This window comes from Apium graveolens, chromosome 2 (assembly GCF_009905375.1).
Source record: "Apium graveolens cultivar Ventura chromosome 2, ASM990537v1, whole genome shotgun sequence".
In the NCBI taxonomy this organism is placed as follows: Eukaryota; Viridiplantae; Streptophyta; class Magnoliopsida; order Apiales; family Apiaceae; genus Apium; species Apium graveolens.
The window spans coordinates 255,771,840-255,787,485 of NC_133648.1; the positions used below are offsets into that span (position 1 = coordinate 255,771,840).

General features: G+C 31.5%; 1 protein-coding gene across 1 annotated transcript; it reads right to left on the bottom strand.

The window, feature by feature from the left end:
• Window positions 1–6,629: 6,629 nt before the first annotated feature.
• Window positions 6,630–8,499, bottom strand: LOC141706260 (protein SHORT INTERNODES-like). Its single transcript, XM_074509065.1, has 2 exons — window positions 7,472–8,499; window positions 6,630–7,288 (listed from the first exon to the last, which is right to left on the bottom strand). Exons 1-2 carry the CDS (start codon window positions 8,079–8,081, stop codon window positions 6,930–6,932), a joined length of 969 nt encoding a protein of 322 aa, XP_074365166.1. The 5' UTR covers window positions 8,082–8,499; the 3' UTR covers window positions 6,630–6,929.
• Between the last annotated feature and the right edge of the window lie 7,147 nt (window positions 8,500–15,646).

Genomic DNA, 15,646 nt, shown 5'->3' on the forward strand with positions numbered 1-15,646 from the left:
ATTGATCTAGTTGCGATAGTATATCTGTTAAGCACTTGCACACACACGTTTCTGGTTTGTTAGTTGATTTGTGAGATTTGATTGATCTTTGTGTGAATAACTGCATTTGTTGAGATGTTGCTCATCGGTTGGTTTAGTTAAGCTGAGGGGATCGTTGCGTTCATATTAGTTGCATTCATGCATTTTTATTTCTTGTTCTTGAGTCTGTTTAAGCATGAGGACAAACATCGGTTCAAGTTCGGGGGTGTGTTAAGTGGCATTTACGTCCACTTAGAATGCTCTATAAAGGCTTGAATTGGTGTTTTGTACTCGATTAATTTGTGTATTTGATGTGTTTTTATAGTATTTTTGCATTTCAGGCATAAATACAAGAATCAGGAGATTTAACATTGTTTTGGTGTTGAATTGGTATTAGGCTGGTGCTCAGGAAGATTGCTTGAGGATTGCCAACTCAAACCATCCAAGAAAACAAGAAAATAAAGATTTTCCAAAAGGTCAGCGCGCCCGCGCCAGAGTACAGGAAGACAGCGCGGCGGCGCGCACCGCGCCGGTGAAGCGCGCGGCCGCGCCGGGTCGATTTACAGGAATCCTGTTTCTACTATAATTCTGATTTTCTGGACTTCTAATATGCATGGGCTGCTATATAATGACAACTTAAGGTCATTTTTCAAGAACAAGACGTTCGAGAGCTTAAGGAGAAGGCGTAAGAAGATCGCATAGCACAATTCAATGAAGGCGAAGAGGATCTAGTTTATTGTTGTGATTTTTTGTTTTAAGTTGTAATCTTGGATGCTAGTTTTCTTATTTGTGAATCTATACTCTTCTTACGTACTTGGTTTATTATTTATTCAATATAAATACTACGTTTATTATACCATGTTTTCAGCGAAACCCACGTTGATGATGAGTCCGATTATGGGCTAATCGTTATCGTGGGGTTCTAGCGGATTTACTTATGAATTTCTTAGTTAATTTGTTTCAATACCTTAGTGTGTGATGATTGTATGATAACCTAGTATTGGTTGTGCTTATTCATCTTATGAGTGTCGCGAACTTATAAGGTAGCGTGTTAATCTCTATTGAAGCGAAAGTGAATATAGGGGTTTAGAACTTGTCATGCTAGCATAGGTTCATGTATTTGATATACATGTTTCGTAGGTAATTTTAACCATCTTACTTGCCCTATGTAATCATGATAGAAAACTTGTGCATTAAACCGTTATGCTGTCAAATTCTATAGACATATAGTGTCTCAATATAATTGGTGTATATTCAGCTTTTATCTCTTTTGTGGATGTCTGATAGTAGGGTAATCGTACAACGTAAGTTGGCGTTTACTAGTTTCGTGTTATCTGATTAGTGTCATCACCATTACATGCTAAGGTTGAGAACAAAGAGGCTATTGAATGAAGTAGTAATGAAGTTAGAATCTAATGTTTGTGTCATATAGTAATCAATCATTTTAATTCTCTTAGTTAATATTCTTTAGTATAATTTCTTAGTTAATCATAGTTATAAACAACCTCAAATTATTATTCGTCTTAGCATTGAATAATAACCATACCAGTGTTGTATAAGTGCATTGATTAAAATTAACCTAAACCAGTCTCTGTGGGAATGAACTAGAAATAATTCTATATTACTTGCGATCGCGTATACTTGCGTGAATATTAGCGCGTGTTTTCGTCCTAACAACTCCTGTCAGTGAGTATAACTTCAATACTGCAGTTGTCTTCTTTAACCTCTGTATATACCATGTCTTCAATTCTTCATATTCATATGCTTCGAACACTGTCTCTCTTCAATCAATGCAGCACTTATACATTGAATCCTCATCATTTCTGAAACCCTAAAAGTCTTTAATCTTTATTGTTCACTGAGGCATGATCATATTAATGAACTTCTTTCAGTGACATGTAGACAGACTTCTAGCTTTCTTCTAATCTTCTGATTCTTTGTATTTGCATTGTCTTCATTTCATTTGATTTCTTGTGTAGTCGTAGTATTATTAACCTGTCATGTTCTAGTGTTGTTCTCGTGTTGAGTTATCACGTAACTGTTCATAAAGCTACGCAGTCTCACCAACAGAATTGTCCCACATCGTTTGTGGCATATACAGATTGCTAGAAGATAAAAAGCCAGTTAACTCCATTAATATGAGGCCTTTTGGGAGTTGCCCAAAAATAACCCGTGCGGGTTCGATTCCAAAGTGGACAATATCATACTAATGTGGAGTTAGGCCTGCTTAGCAAGCCCAACAAGTGGTATCAGAGTTTTAAGTTATAACGGTCCATAATAATCTCACGTGGGCTCCAGAATGGACCTGAGAAGCGGCAGATGGGCTACTCAGGGTAGGCTTAAGGGGGAGGCTAGACCTGGCAATGTGGTCTTAAAACCGGATAACCAAACCAATCCAGTCCAGATTATGGATTTTGGTTCAAAAAAATATCACATATTGTTAAAAGGATTTGGTTAGTTTACAATCACATATTTAACTTCAAATATGGATCTAAATTCGTGACATCCATATTAGCAACCATATTTTAACTATGTTTTATCTTTATTCTTTTGGCCAAAGCTTGTGGCGGTCGACTGTTGCATCTTTGATCATCATTGCTGGGAGTTTTCTAATCTTTGTGCCTCAATTAACTATTAGTAATTACAATTATGTCTAGGTATGGTTGTGTTCTATGTTACTACTCTCTTTGTGCACATATACATACAAGATATATATTATGTCATATGGGGATGAATGAAAGACAGTGGATGGAGAGTGGAGACCGGAGCCTATTCTACAGTGTATAGAAATTTACATTTTTAACCCTACAAAATTTGTTTAGACAGCAAGCTAAGGGCTAAATTTTCGTATTTCAAATTTAAGACACATGTAACAAATATCTAAAAAAATATATAAGAAATAGTGAATTTTGAATACTAGATTATTGTAATTTTATTGAATTTTGTGTTTTTTATAATAATTGTTTATTTAAATTGTATCCATATTTTGAACCATAACTATAATGATCCAAACCAAATCCACAACTATATTTTATCAAAGTGGATATAATATGGTTTTGGATTACAAACCAAACCAAATCCAAATATTAGACCCAAAACTAAACCGAAACCATTTTCCGCCGGGTCTAGGGGAGGCAGGTGGACATTCCACTATGGGCCTAAAGGGAGCTAGAAAGCCAGAAGGATTTTAGTATGGGTCCAGGGGGAGCAGATCACACAATCAGGTGGCAGATTCGACATGTGTCAAGTCCGATGTGTGAATGGGGAGATTGTTAGGAGTTGTCCCCAATCGTTTGTGGGAGAGATAGATTGCTAGAATATAAGCAGTCAGTTAACTACATTAGTATGAGGCGTTTTGGGAGTTACCCAAAAACAAACTCGTGCGAACTCAAGTCCATAACAAATAATATCATACAAATGTAGAGTTATGCCTGCTTAGGAAGCCCAACAGGAATACCCCAACAATTTAACAATTTAACCTATGGTCATCTCTGGTGAGTCGAGTATACCAAACGAGATTGTGAGAGCCAGTACAACGGCTTATCTAAATGATCATCTGACTTCTAATATAAGGAATTTATCATAGAATGATATTTCATTCTAATTTAAAATTATTAGAGCAAAATCAAATCTTTCCCCAGTTGCTCCGATAACATTTTAATTTTATCAATAAAGTATCATTTATCTCTCTTAATATGACCTCTTTTATTTATTTTTCTTTCCCTTTTTGTTAATATATTTCCAAATTTATTATTATAATAAAAATAAGAAATAAGTATAGAGATTATTATTGAAATTGAAATACAAAAATGATATCCTAAATTATTAAAATTTAAGATTTTATAATATTTTTTTGAAGCTCAAGATTTTATAATATTTAAAAAGTGAAGTTAAGACTGTTGAACTTGCTAACTTGCTCTCGTACAGAAAGGGGCGGGGCATCTTAGGAGTAAGACGAGTTACTTGAGTCTTTATAATACTTTTAACTTTCAATTAGTCCCAATTTATCTAGCTTATAAATTTATATTTTGGTCCAACTGTAGTAAATTATGTATTGTATTTTTCTTAAGAAAAACTTATTATTTTATTAATGAAAGTAAAAATCCGAAGAAAATGTTAGACATTTTTGAATAAAATTTAATTTAATTTATGTGTTAGATTTTATAACTTACAAATTGAATTTGTAACTCCTTAATATTGACATAATATTAATTTTTAATTATTGTAGCTTATTATTTCATAGATTACTTTTTTACATTATATATGTAAGTTACATAATATTACTAGCTAAGGGACCTTGGCTTCTGGATTTATATATAAAAATCCCTAAAACATGTTTTGAGTTTATTTATTTTGTTTCTATGAGATAGAAGTCATATCGGTTAAGTTAGTAAAAGGGCAAATCTTTGTGCTTAATATCTTTGTTCGTTCTATCTTGTAAGAAGGAAACCAAACATCCTCAGACACTGTAGTAAGAGGTTTCTCTATATCAAGTACATGGTGATTTTCACATTACCGGCATCATTTATGTTCTGGTAATCTCAATTAAAATTAATATTTATACTATAATCCCTACTGAAAAAAGAAAAAAGTAGAAGGAAATACAATAAAAAAAAGAAAAGAAAAGAGAGAGATAATAATTTTAAAATTTGAAAAAAGTTAGAGCAACTTCAAGGAATACATTCCCTTGATAGCTATTTTAGGCGAGAGAAGATCAAACCCCGTAATTGAGGGTTCAAACGTGCTTTCCCCATTATTTTGTTTTCTCCTCCCGCGTGACTAGTTGTGTCATGTGTACATAGACAAGTGCTTCATGTATATATGTTTCTGTGTGTTTGTTTTTGTTTTTGTTTTATTTTTGTTTTTTTAATTTATAATATTAGTTAGTTAGTTACTGATTACAAAATTTTATATCATATATATTAGAAATTCATAAATAGTTGTACTTGGTATTGTTTAAGATTAATATATCAAATATTAATAAAAATGAGAATTTGCTCATTTTATATTAATATATTATTACTTTTGAAATATACAAGACTTGAAGTAGAGAGAGAAAACCATTCCTTTATATTTTAGAAAATGGTTAGTTTAATACTCCTATATTTATGGATTGAAAATGAGGAGGAACACCGTCAGGGTTGCTTTTAGTGAAAGAGACGAGTGAGAAAATCGAACTAGACAACATGGAGAACTAGGTCATCTACAAGGAGTTGGCTAGATTTAACATTTTAGTCAGCCATGTAATCCCTTCTACAACTCTTTTTATGACTAATTTTGTGCCTGCAACCTTACTTTTAAAACTTTCAACTGTAGACCTAATATATATGCATAACATATATAAGATGCAAAGCTTATAAGAAACGTCATGGCAAAATAAAAATGTCGAAAGAAAATAGTAGGATAGATCAGTTATATTATGTAATGTCGCAATCTGCTAAAGAGATGGAGTAGTTGTTATGTTCCAGAAAGCTTCAAAACTAGAGAAAGATTCTAATTCATCTTGTTCTTCAATTCTTTCACATGCACCAAATCTAGTAGCCTATGAAAGCTACCGATACCATATAAACGCCTTTAATCTTATGCTATCTAAATCTATGGAAGATGGGGAGTATGGACCTTAGCCTATAAATATTAATTAACTCATCACTCCTGTTCCTTGATGTCCACACACAAAAAAACGCAACTGTGTGTTTATTATACTCCCATGATCACATGTACATTCATACTTGCAGAAGCAATTGAATTTGCAGCCAGTTATTAGCATTCCCAGTTTCCCTTTTTCCATAGTCACATCCATGCATGTCCATTTCATTCACCTCTTTTCGAAGATGTTATAAATAAAAAAAATCAAACCTCTAAAATACTCACATCAAGCAAAAGCCAAGTATATTCCAAGGCATGAATGAGAGAGAGAGAGAGAGAGAGATTAGGTAACTTGAATTTTACAATCACAGATATTGTAATTTGCATTATTGTAACCTTAAATCATACTAATACACTGTGTGTGACATTTGTAGTTTTGAATTCGTTGATGTTTTAGACCATCACTTAATTAATTTGTTACAGAAGAATATACCTCCTTAAAATCTTACACATCTATACTAAAATCGAAATGAAGATAGTCTATTTTGATCGATATCACATGGATGGATCTATTTAATTAGAGTGCATGAACAGCTTTCATGGAAGCGCTTAATTCCAGAATAACCCTTTGAATTTATATTTTCAGACGTACATATACAACTAGTACAATCTTGCCAGAACCCTTTTTAAGTTAATTTTCATTATTCAACCATATCAGAGTATATATATATATATACTGGTACAATCTTGAATGGAAGCAGAACACGAAATCTAGCAATCAAATCACATAAATGTCCGGCAACTAAACGGGTGAACGGGGAAAAAGCAGCATTGAGTTCAAAAAACCAACCCAAAAGGTAGAATACAAAATCAAATCGAATCAATCAAAACTGAGCTCCATAATAATGTTGAATCAATGAAGACAGCTACTAGCTAATTATTCATCGAAAGCACATATCCAAATGTAGCATGCACCTCTCTCTAGGAAAAACACAATTAAACACTCATCTATGATAAGTACTACTACTCACATTACACTAATACTAGGGGTGTTGAAAAAACCAACCTTCATTATTTTAAATTGAAAATTAAACAATTTTCAAAGATCAACATCTAATCTTCCATTGTTTGGTTCCATAAGTTTACCATCTCTAGCTAGAGGCTCTAGCTAGCTACTAACTAATACTAGAACATCGTCATCACAAGGAATGAAAAACAAGTAATATAATGTAGGTTTTTTACAACTCCGAGGACAAAATGAGAATGTTGTTAGAATATATATAGATATAGAGAGTGGGACTTGGGAAATTAGTGTACTTGTTTTTTCATGATCTTGGTGGTGGGAAAAATTGAGTACCGGCCATGAAAGCATTGAGTGGAGCTGGATAAGTGGAAGAGTCCATCCAAGTAACACCAGGAGGATTGCTTGTGGTTGCTGCTCCGGTTGAAGTTATTAGGTTAAGTGGCTGTTGAACGGCGCCGGAGAAGCTATCACCCACAAGGCCATAACGGCTGCTACTTTCTGGACCTTGATCATAGAGAAGGCCCTTGAAGACATGGCCTCCTATGTTGACTGCTGTTTGATAAGCATACTGCTCATCCGTCTCATCCACCGCGCTGACTCGTACGCAACGAAACACTGCCGGAGAGTTCACTTCAGCCGGAAAATTATTCACTTCTAACCCTAATTACAGACCACATCAAAATAAAATTTTAAAGGTCATACTTTGGGCAGAGAGAGAGAGAGTGAGTGATAGAGAGATGGAGAGGGAGAGAGAGTGAGAGAGAGAGAGATGGAGAGGGAGGGAGGGGGAGAGAGAGAGAGAGAGAGAGAGAGAGAGAGAGAGAGAGAGAGAGAGAGAGAGACCTGATGAGGGGTTGGGGAAACGAGTGCAAGCCAAAGGATTCTCCCTTTGTCTTTTAGGAGTGGTCTCTCCTCCCAACAAACTTAGATGTTGATTTTGTTGTTGCTGATCTTGCAGGGTTAAGGAATTAGGGGAAGAGCCAAGAATCAATTGTTGTTGTCTCTCTCGGCGTTTAGCAGCAGGAACCCAAGTGCTCTTAACATGGGTTTGACACTGAAACCCTTGGCTCTTACAACAAGTCCTGCATCTCATGTATATACAATCTTTCTTTGCTTGGTTACCACAATCTTGGCAACTTATAGTACCACTACTACTACCACTATTATTATATGGCCTCATCATCTCAAACCTGTTCTGATTAGCCCTATCACTATCATAAACTAAACATTGCTCATCATTTCTTCTTATACTAGAAGATCCCAAAAGTGAAAGATCCACCTGATTTGGGAGGTGGTGAGGTGGTTTTGGTTGATGACTTAACTGATAAGATTGTTGCCATAGCTCGAAATTCTTGTCGTAGATCTCTTCGTTTCGAAACAAATATAAGCTGTTATTGTTGTGCTGATCTTCTTGTTGTTGCTCTCTCCCAGCTACTGTGAAATTTCCAGACATTTTTTTATGCTGCTGCTCTTGCTGCTCAGAATATCCATAACCAATCTATCTTATGGAGTAGCTTGGAAGTTGGATCTATAGATTTAATTAATGGGATTTTACTATTTTTGGGAATTTGTATGATTTGCAGCTTTTGAGGGACAAAAATGAAGATTTACTAAATATTTTGTTTTTATTTTGGGGTTAGGGCAAAGACTTTAGGAAGATACATATCACAGTATATGTATCAATTAATTTCTCTAGGTTTTTCTCACAGGAGACTTTTATTTTTGCTTCACTTTCTTCAATTCAATTCTGTGATTTTGTTTGATGCATTAAAGTTACTGCACCTGCAAACGCCGCCATGGATCCTGCTGCCCCCTGCTCTGCAACCTCAATTTAAGACACTCGTACAATATTATATATATTTAATTTTTATACACTAGTATATTCTTTTGTTTCTCTCTCTGCAACAGCTGGTTGCAGCAGAAATGAAATCTTTATAAAACTCTCTCTCTCTCACACACACGCACACTCATACAACTCATTCACCACTTGTTCTACAGTTCTCTTGCAGTTGCTGATAATTTCTCATCGACATAAACCAAATCACAGCCGTTGCATGTCAATCAAACGGTCACTTCCCTTGATACGTGGCATTGCTACAGTTTTTTCTTATTCGTCCGTGCACCGGAAAACACGCTATACTTTTTCCCTTATCTTTGATTTTCTTTTCATTCTATATTTTTTGAATATATATTAAATAGTTAATTTTACAAAAGGTCTTCTTAATAAACAAAACCAATTATGCGGAATGTGTTGTTTCTGTCTTGAAGTCAACACATATGATAGCTATATACAGAACTGATTTTACCAGGTAAGACGGACGATCTCATAGAGATCCATTGCTCGCTCGCTAAACATGAGATTAGATAGAACTAGAGCTACCTAAATAATAACTCAAATTCACATATTTTCAAAGTATTCAATATTTGTATCCACTTGCCACTTGGCAAGGAAAACATTTAGCTAACAGTGTCTGTTTATTTCATGTATCCTTGTCTTTATACTACATCGTATGTGAAGCAGATGTTAAAATTGTAACTGATTCAAGAACTTAACTAATTATGCATATTGATGTTTTGTAACGGAACACTACAATTCTTGGCAGGATTATTTCTAACGCGAAAGAAACTTAAATAAAAATTGATTTTTGAATGATTTTTAATTTCATATAATAAAAATGGCTTCCTATATAAAGAAGATAATAATGGTTCCTGAGTGTGACTTTATTATGCTTTGCGGGAGTTTTTTATGGTGAATAAGAGAAAAGAGGAGAAGAGATTGAATGAAAAGAAATAAAAAATATTCTTTCATGTGCTCCCTAGTACCGCTTAGAAGAGAAAATTTTGAAAAAAAGAATTTGGTGGAAATTATTTAAATTGTTCAATCATCCCAGTTTTTGGGAGAAAGTTAAGGAGAAAAAATTGCTTGAATTATTTTTCCGGAAAATTCGGGAGCACTTTTTGAAATTTTTTATTTTCTTTTCTCATTAATCTAATTCTGGGGCACAATGTTTACTACAAGAAAGTCGTGGTATTTTCGACCAACTAAAAACGACTGCCGCTAAATTCTACCGTACTTGGTCGATTTTAAGGGACACATGTAAATTCAATCATTTACAGTCGAATTTAGGAGCAGTCGTTTTTAATCGGTCGAATTTAGCAGCTAAATTCAACAAATTTTTTATTCGGTCGAATTTAGCAGCTAAATTCGACCGACTTTTTTTTGGATCGAATTTAGTACTCTGCCAAAAAAGGGGGAAACTTCCCACCAATAACTCGAATTTTGGAAAAATAAATTCGACCATTTTTGGTCGAATTTAGTAAATGGTTTGGGCGGGAAATTTCCCGTTTTTTTTTTCAAAATGAATGAAAATAACAAATTTGCCGCTAAAGAAAATGCACCAAAAGTTTTTACTAAATTCGACCAAAAATGGCATAATTTAGCTAAAAGCGACCGAAATCGGATGAAATTTCTAATTTTTTTAAAACAAATGTTTTTGTTTTTTAAATGGTTAGTACATATCATGTAAAGAAAAACTTTAAATTAAAGGACACTTTCATTATTTATAAAAATTATTTAGGAAATATATAGATCTATACATATATATAATATAAGTATGTTGAATTTCTATTTGTGTTATATTTGATAAAAATTTTAAAAAAAATGTTAATTAGTTAAAACAAATACAAAAAAATTGATATATCAAGAAGACATAGGCTTAAATATAAATTTACAGAACATGCTATCATGGTGATAAAAAAATATTTTAATTAAATAATTATGAAGAACAAGTTTTCATAATTAAATATGAAGTTTATGGTATGAATTAGGGTTATAATATTTATTTTTAATTTTTTTTAAGTGAATCAACCATAAGAATGCGAAGATTGTCAAAAATAAAGAGTGTACATAAAAAATAATTTACTTATATATTAAACATTAGTAAGAAAATACTAGTCAAATGATTAGCTGTTAAAATAGCAAATTAAAAACATTTTTTTTCTAAAAATTTTGTCATACCACTAAATTATATAGGTCTTAACACCTTACGGTTGTATTATTCATAAATATTTATTAAAAAAAAAATTAACATCAATATGGGAGTAAACATTAGTTGGAAGTATTATTCAAACTATTTGTTGATTGTTAACATAACAAACAAAATAAATTATTTTTTTATGAAATTTTTGTCATATCACCAGAATATTTCGATCTTGACATATGTACGGTTGGATCATTTATAAATATTAAAAAAAATCAAAACATGAATATGGGACTAAACAGTAGTAAGAAGTACTAGTCAAACTACTGTTTAAATGTTAAAATAGCAAACCAAATCAATTTTTTTCTAAAATTTTTATTATATCACCAAAATAACATTCGTACAGTTGGATCATTCATAAATATTTTTAGAAACACTGAAATATCAATATAGGATTAAAAACTAGTAAGAAATATAGGTGAAACTACTGGTTGACTTTTAAAATAACAAACTAAATGAATTATATTTTTCTAAAAAGTTTGTAATATCATTAAAAAATATATATCTTAACATCCATACGGTTGAATTATTCTTATATATTTTAAAAAAAATTGAAAAATCAATACGGGACTAAACACTTTTTAGAAATACTATTCAAACTATTGGTTGATTGTTAAAATAAGAAGCAAAATCAATTTATTTTTTTTCTAAAACTTTTTCCACATCACCAATATATATATATATATATCTTGAAATATGTACAATTAGATCATTCATAATTTTTTTTAAATCGAAACATAAATATAGGATTAAACACTAGTAAGAAATACATGTGAGACTACTTGTTAACTATTATAATAGCAAACTGAATAAATTTATTTTTTCTAAAAGTTTTGTGATATCATTAAAATATATATATCTTAACATCCGTACAGTTGGATTATTCATATATTTATTAAAAAATTGAAACATGAATACGGGACTAAACAGTAGTTAGAAGTATTATTCAAACGATTGGTTGATTGTTAAAATAACAAGCAAAAGTAATTTATTTTTTCTAAAACTTGTGTCACATCACCAATATATATATATATTGACATCCGTACGATTTGATCATTCATCATAATTTTTTTAAAAATCAAAACATCAATATAGGATTAAACACTAGTTAGAAATACTGGTGAGACTACTTGTTAACTGTTAAAATAGAAAATTAGATAAATTTATTTTTTTATAAAATTTTTGTGATATCATTAATATATATAGATCTTAACATCCGTACGGTTGGATTATTCATATATATTGTTTTTAAAAAATTGAAACATGAATATGGGACTAAATACTAGTTAGAAGTAATATTCAAACTATAGTTGATTGTTAATATAACAGACAAAATCAATTTATTTTATTTCTAAAAATTTTGTCATAACAAAAATATATAGATCTTGATATCCGTATGTTTGGATCATTCATATATATATATATATATATATATATATAATTGAAATATCAATATAGGGTTAGACAATAGTAATAAATAACGATTAAACTACTGGTTGTCTGTTAAAATAGAAAATCAAATAATTTTTTTTAACACTTTGTCATATCATAAAAATATATATTTAAATTAAGAGTGTATATGAAAAATTAATCTATAAAAATTCTACCAAAATTGGTCAAATTTAGGTGTCAAATTCGACCAAAATTAGTCAAATTTAACTGTTAAATTCGACCAAAAATGGTAGAATTCACCCATGTTTTATTTTCGACTATATCTGGTTGAAAATAGTAAAATTTGACCACTATTGGTCGAATTTAGCACATTTCAGAATTGCCATTTGTCACGCTTCTATTGGCTGAAAAGAAAGAACATGGATTGTCAACTTGAATTAATCTTGATCATTCATTTATTTCTCAATCCTTTCATCCCAACCATTCAATTTTTCACACTCATCTCTTTCTCTTTATATTCCTCATTCAATTTCATTCCCTTATAAAAAATTACACTCATACTTAACCTTACTCTCTAACTACATACACACTCATCCATATTTTGTATATTCCAAATAATATATATATATACATACACACACACACACATCTCTCATACTAAATCTCCTCTAATTATCTTTCTCCAAGTGGCAAATTAATTTAATCCAATTCCGGTGATTCATTCGATTCACACCAATTCCGGCGAGTTCAACTTTATCACCTCCGAAGAAAGTTTATGCGATCACCTCCGACAAATTCATTTCCGAAAACTTAGAAGTAAAATAAGACTTGTATTAATTAGTTCATGTATATGAACCAATTTAAGTTTATTTTTAATTTCTCTCATATTTATTTATCATTTGGGTGAGTAAATTTTTATAATATTTGATTTTCAATATGTTACTAAATGATAGAAATTGTTATATTTTAAAATCTATATTACATATTTATGTAATTTTAATATTAGTAAATAAAAATTACTATTGTGTCCGTTATTATTTTATAATATTACACTATAGAAAACCTAGTAAAAATTTCCAAAAAAAAAATTTTGAGCAACAAAATGCATTCTGCTGCTGTTTTTTTTAAAAATATGGCGCTTACTAAATTCTACCAAATTTGGTTGATTTTAGCTTAGTAATTTTGATCAGATTTGGTCTAATTTAGCGTAGTAATTTCGACCAGATTTGGTCGAAATTAGTATTTGTGGGCGGGATTTTTGAATTTTTACGAAATTTTGAAATTATGTTAAAAAATTTTGGGGATGAGTTTTTGCAACAAATTTCGGTCAAATTTAGTTGGTCGAATTTAGTACGGTCAAATTTAGCTAAATTCGACCGCACCCCTTATTTTCGACTAGCCTTTGTTCGACCAACAACTGGTTGGTCGAAAATAGCTATTTTCGACCAAAATCGGTCGAAAATAGCTAAATTCAACCTAAAAAATTCGGCCGAATTTAGCCGAATTTATTGTAGTGGTTTAGGTCCAACCTTCTTCCTAAGATTATAATAACATTTTTTTATATCTATCTATATTATAATATGATGAAAATTAAAAGTTTGGTTTTTACAATACTTTATTAATTTATTAAAATATAATTATTTGATTTTTTTGATATTTTACTTAATTAGTATATAAATCGATTATAATTTTTGAAGTAAAATACGTTACTTTTTTATTTTTCTAAGTAGCTAAAAACCCTCGTTTTTCAAAAATATTACTAGAAATTCCATTTAATAAAATATTATAATTAATAATAACTAACCAATACATTTTTTTACTAAAACGCATAACTTTTCTATTTTAAATAAAAAACTTGCTCATCTTCCGAAAATAACATGGGCACTTCTATTTAACAAAATAAAATAATAACACTGTAATTACTACTCTATCTATCCTATGGTTGTACAGGTAATCCGCTAAATCGCACAAATTACTCGCACCACTCGCAATCGCAACACTCTTTGCGGATAACCGCCAAATGCGAATCGAATGTGAACTGAAATTACAGGAACCGCATATCCATGGATTGACTGCGGATTTGATTTTTAAATAAGTTGTCAAACTATGATTTTAAAATATGACTAAATTGAACAATGACATTGAGTTGAGAACTTCAGAGGTTGAGAAATTTATAGATGCTGATGTCATTTGGAATGAGCAAATCAAACTGAATCCAACTGCTTTAGCAAATACAATTATTAGATCTTCACAATTGATCGCAGAGTCTCCAGTAAAGACTGCTGAAACATTTGTGTTTGTTATGGTATCATTAGATAATGTCCCAACATGCACTTTCTAACCATCAAGATGTGGTTTCTGAGTGGTGAGTCAAGATCTCAAGCATCAAGTCACTTGAATATATTGGTTCAACAACTGAGAGAAATGTTGAAGATCAATATTAGTATAATGAAAATTGTGTTTAAGTTGTTTGGGCACAATATGCAGTTTTGGAAATTTTCTTGTTAGAGAAGAAAATTTCATGCTCACTAAGTGATGCCTCACGTTCTGAAAGAAACAGTTCAACTCACAAAATGATTGTTTTAGATTGAATTAAAGCATTCTTGTGGTTATGTCGATTGGTTCTTCACTTTCATGTAGCTCTAGTAAAGTTGAGGGGATTTGAATGTATCTTTCACCCAGATAGCATTATCAAACCCTGGTTCCTTTTACAAGGGACCGCCACAACTATAAATTTCCTATCATTGATAAATCAAGATAGTTTAACTTATTGTCTTAACATTTGGGGAAATGCATATTAGATAATAGTTGTGAGGGATGTTGTTCAGTCAAGCTGGACCTCCATTTTGATTGGAGTGGATTTGAATGGCTTCCCCTCAAAAGTACCATTCTCAAACCATATAGCCATTGCAGGTCTACTTGCACCTGATATGCGCTGATGATCCCATGACCTTCACTAAAAAATTATAAATCCATTGGGTTTGAATTGGTATCATTGAGGTATATCTCAACATGTAGCCTCTAACCAAACTTAAATAAGGGTTCTAAGTTGGAAAGCACAATGCAAGCACTATATTTCATGAAATCTTGGCTTAACAATAGAATGAATTCATTGCTAATTTTAATGCAAGCAACTCAACAAGGTAAGATTCTTGATTACAAATAATTTTAGATATTCAGAAGAGAGTTTAATCAGAACTGACTGTTGGAAACTTCTTCTGAAAAATAGAAGATGTTTGAAGTGATGTGCTCTCATTTATAAATGTGTAACTTCACTACTAACTCCTTTATTTCATGAAGTGATTTCATAAGTAGTGTAGATATCCATTTGATTCACTAGTGTCTTTTGAGAGACATAATGTTTGGACTCAAGAATCAGAGATTAATCAACTTGGCTTAAAGAGGTTCACTCTTTCACTCAACATACAGGTTTTATTTTCTTATTTGTGTTTCTTTGCATTCTGGTCACGTATGGTTCAAGAAAGATCATAAGGTGATTAATAACTCATGGGATGTCTTTTATTACCCTCCAATGCCAAGTTACTTGTTTCTGATAACCATAAATGTCATATAATTATTTAAAGTC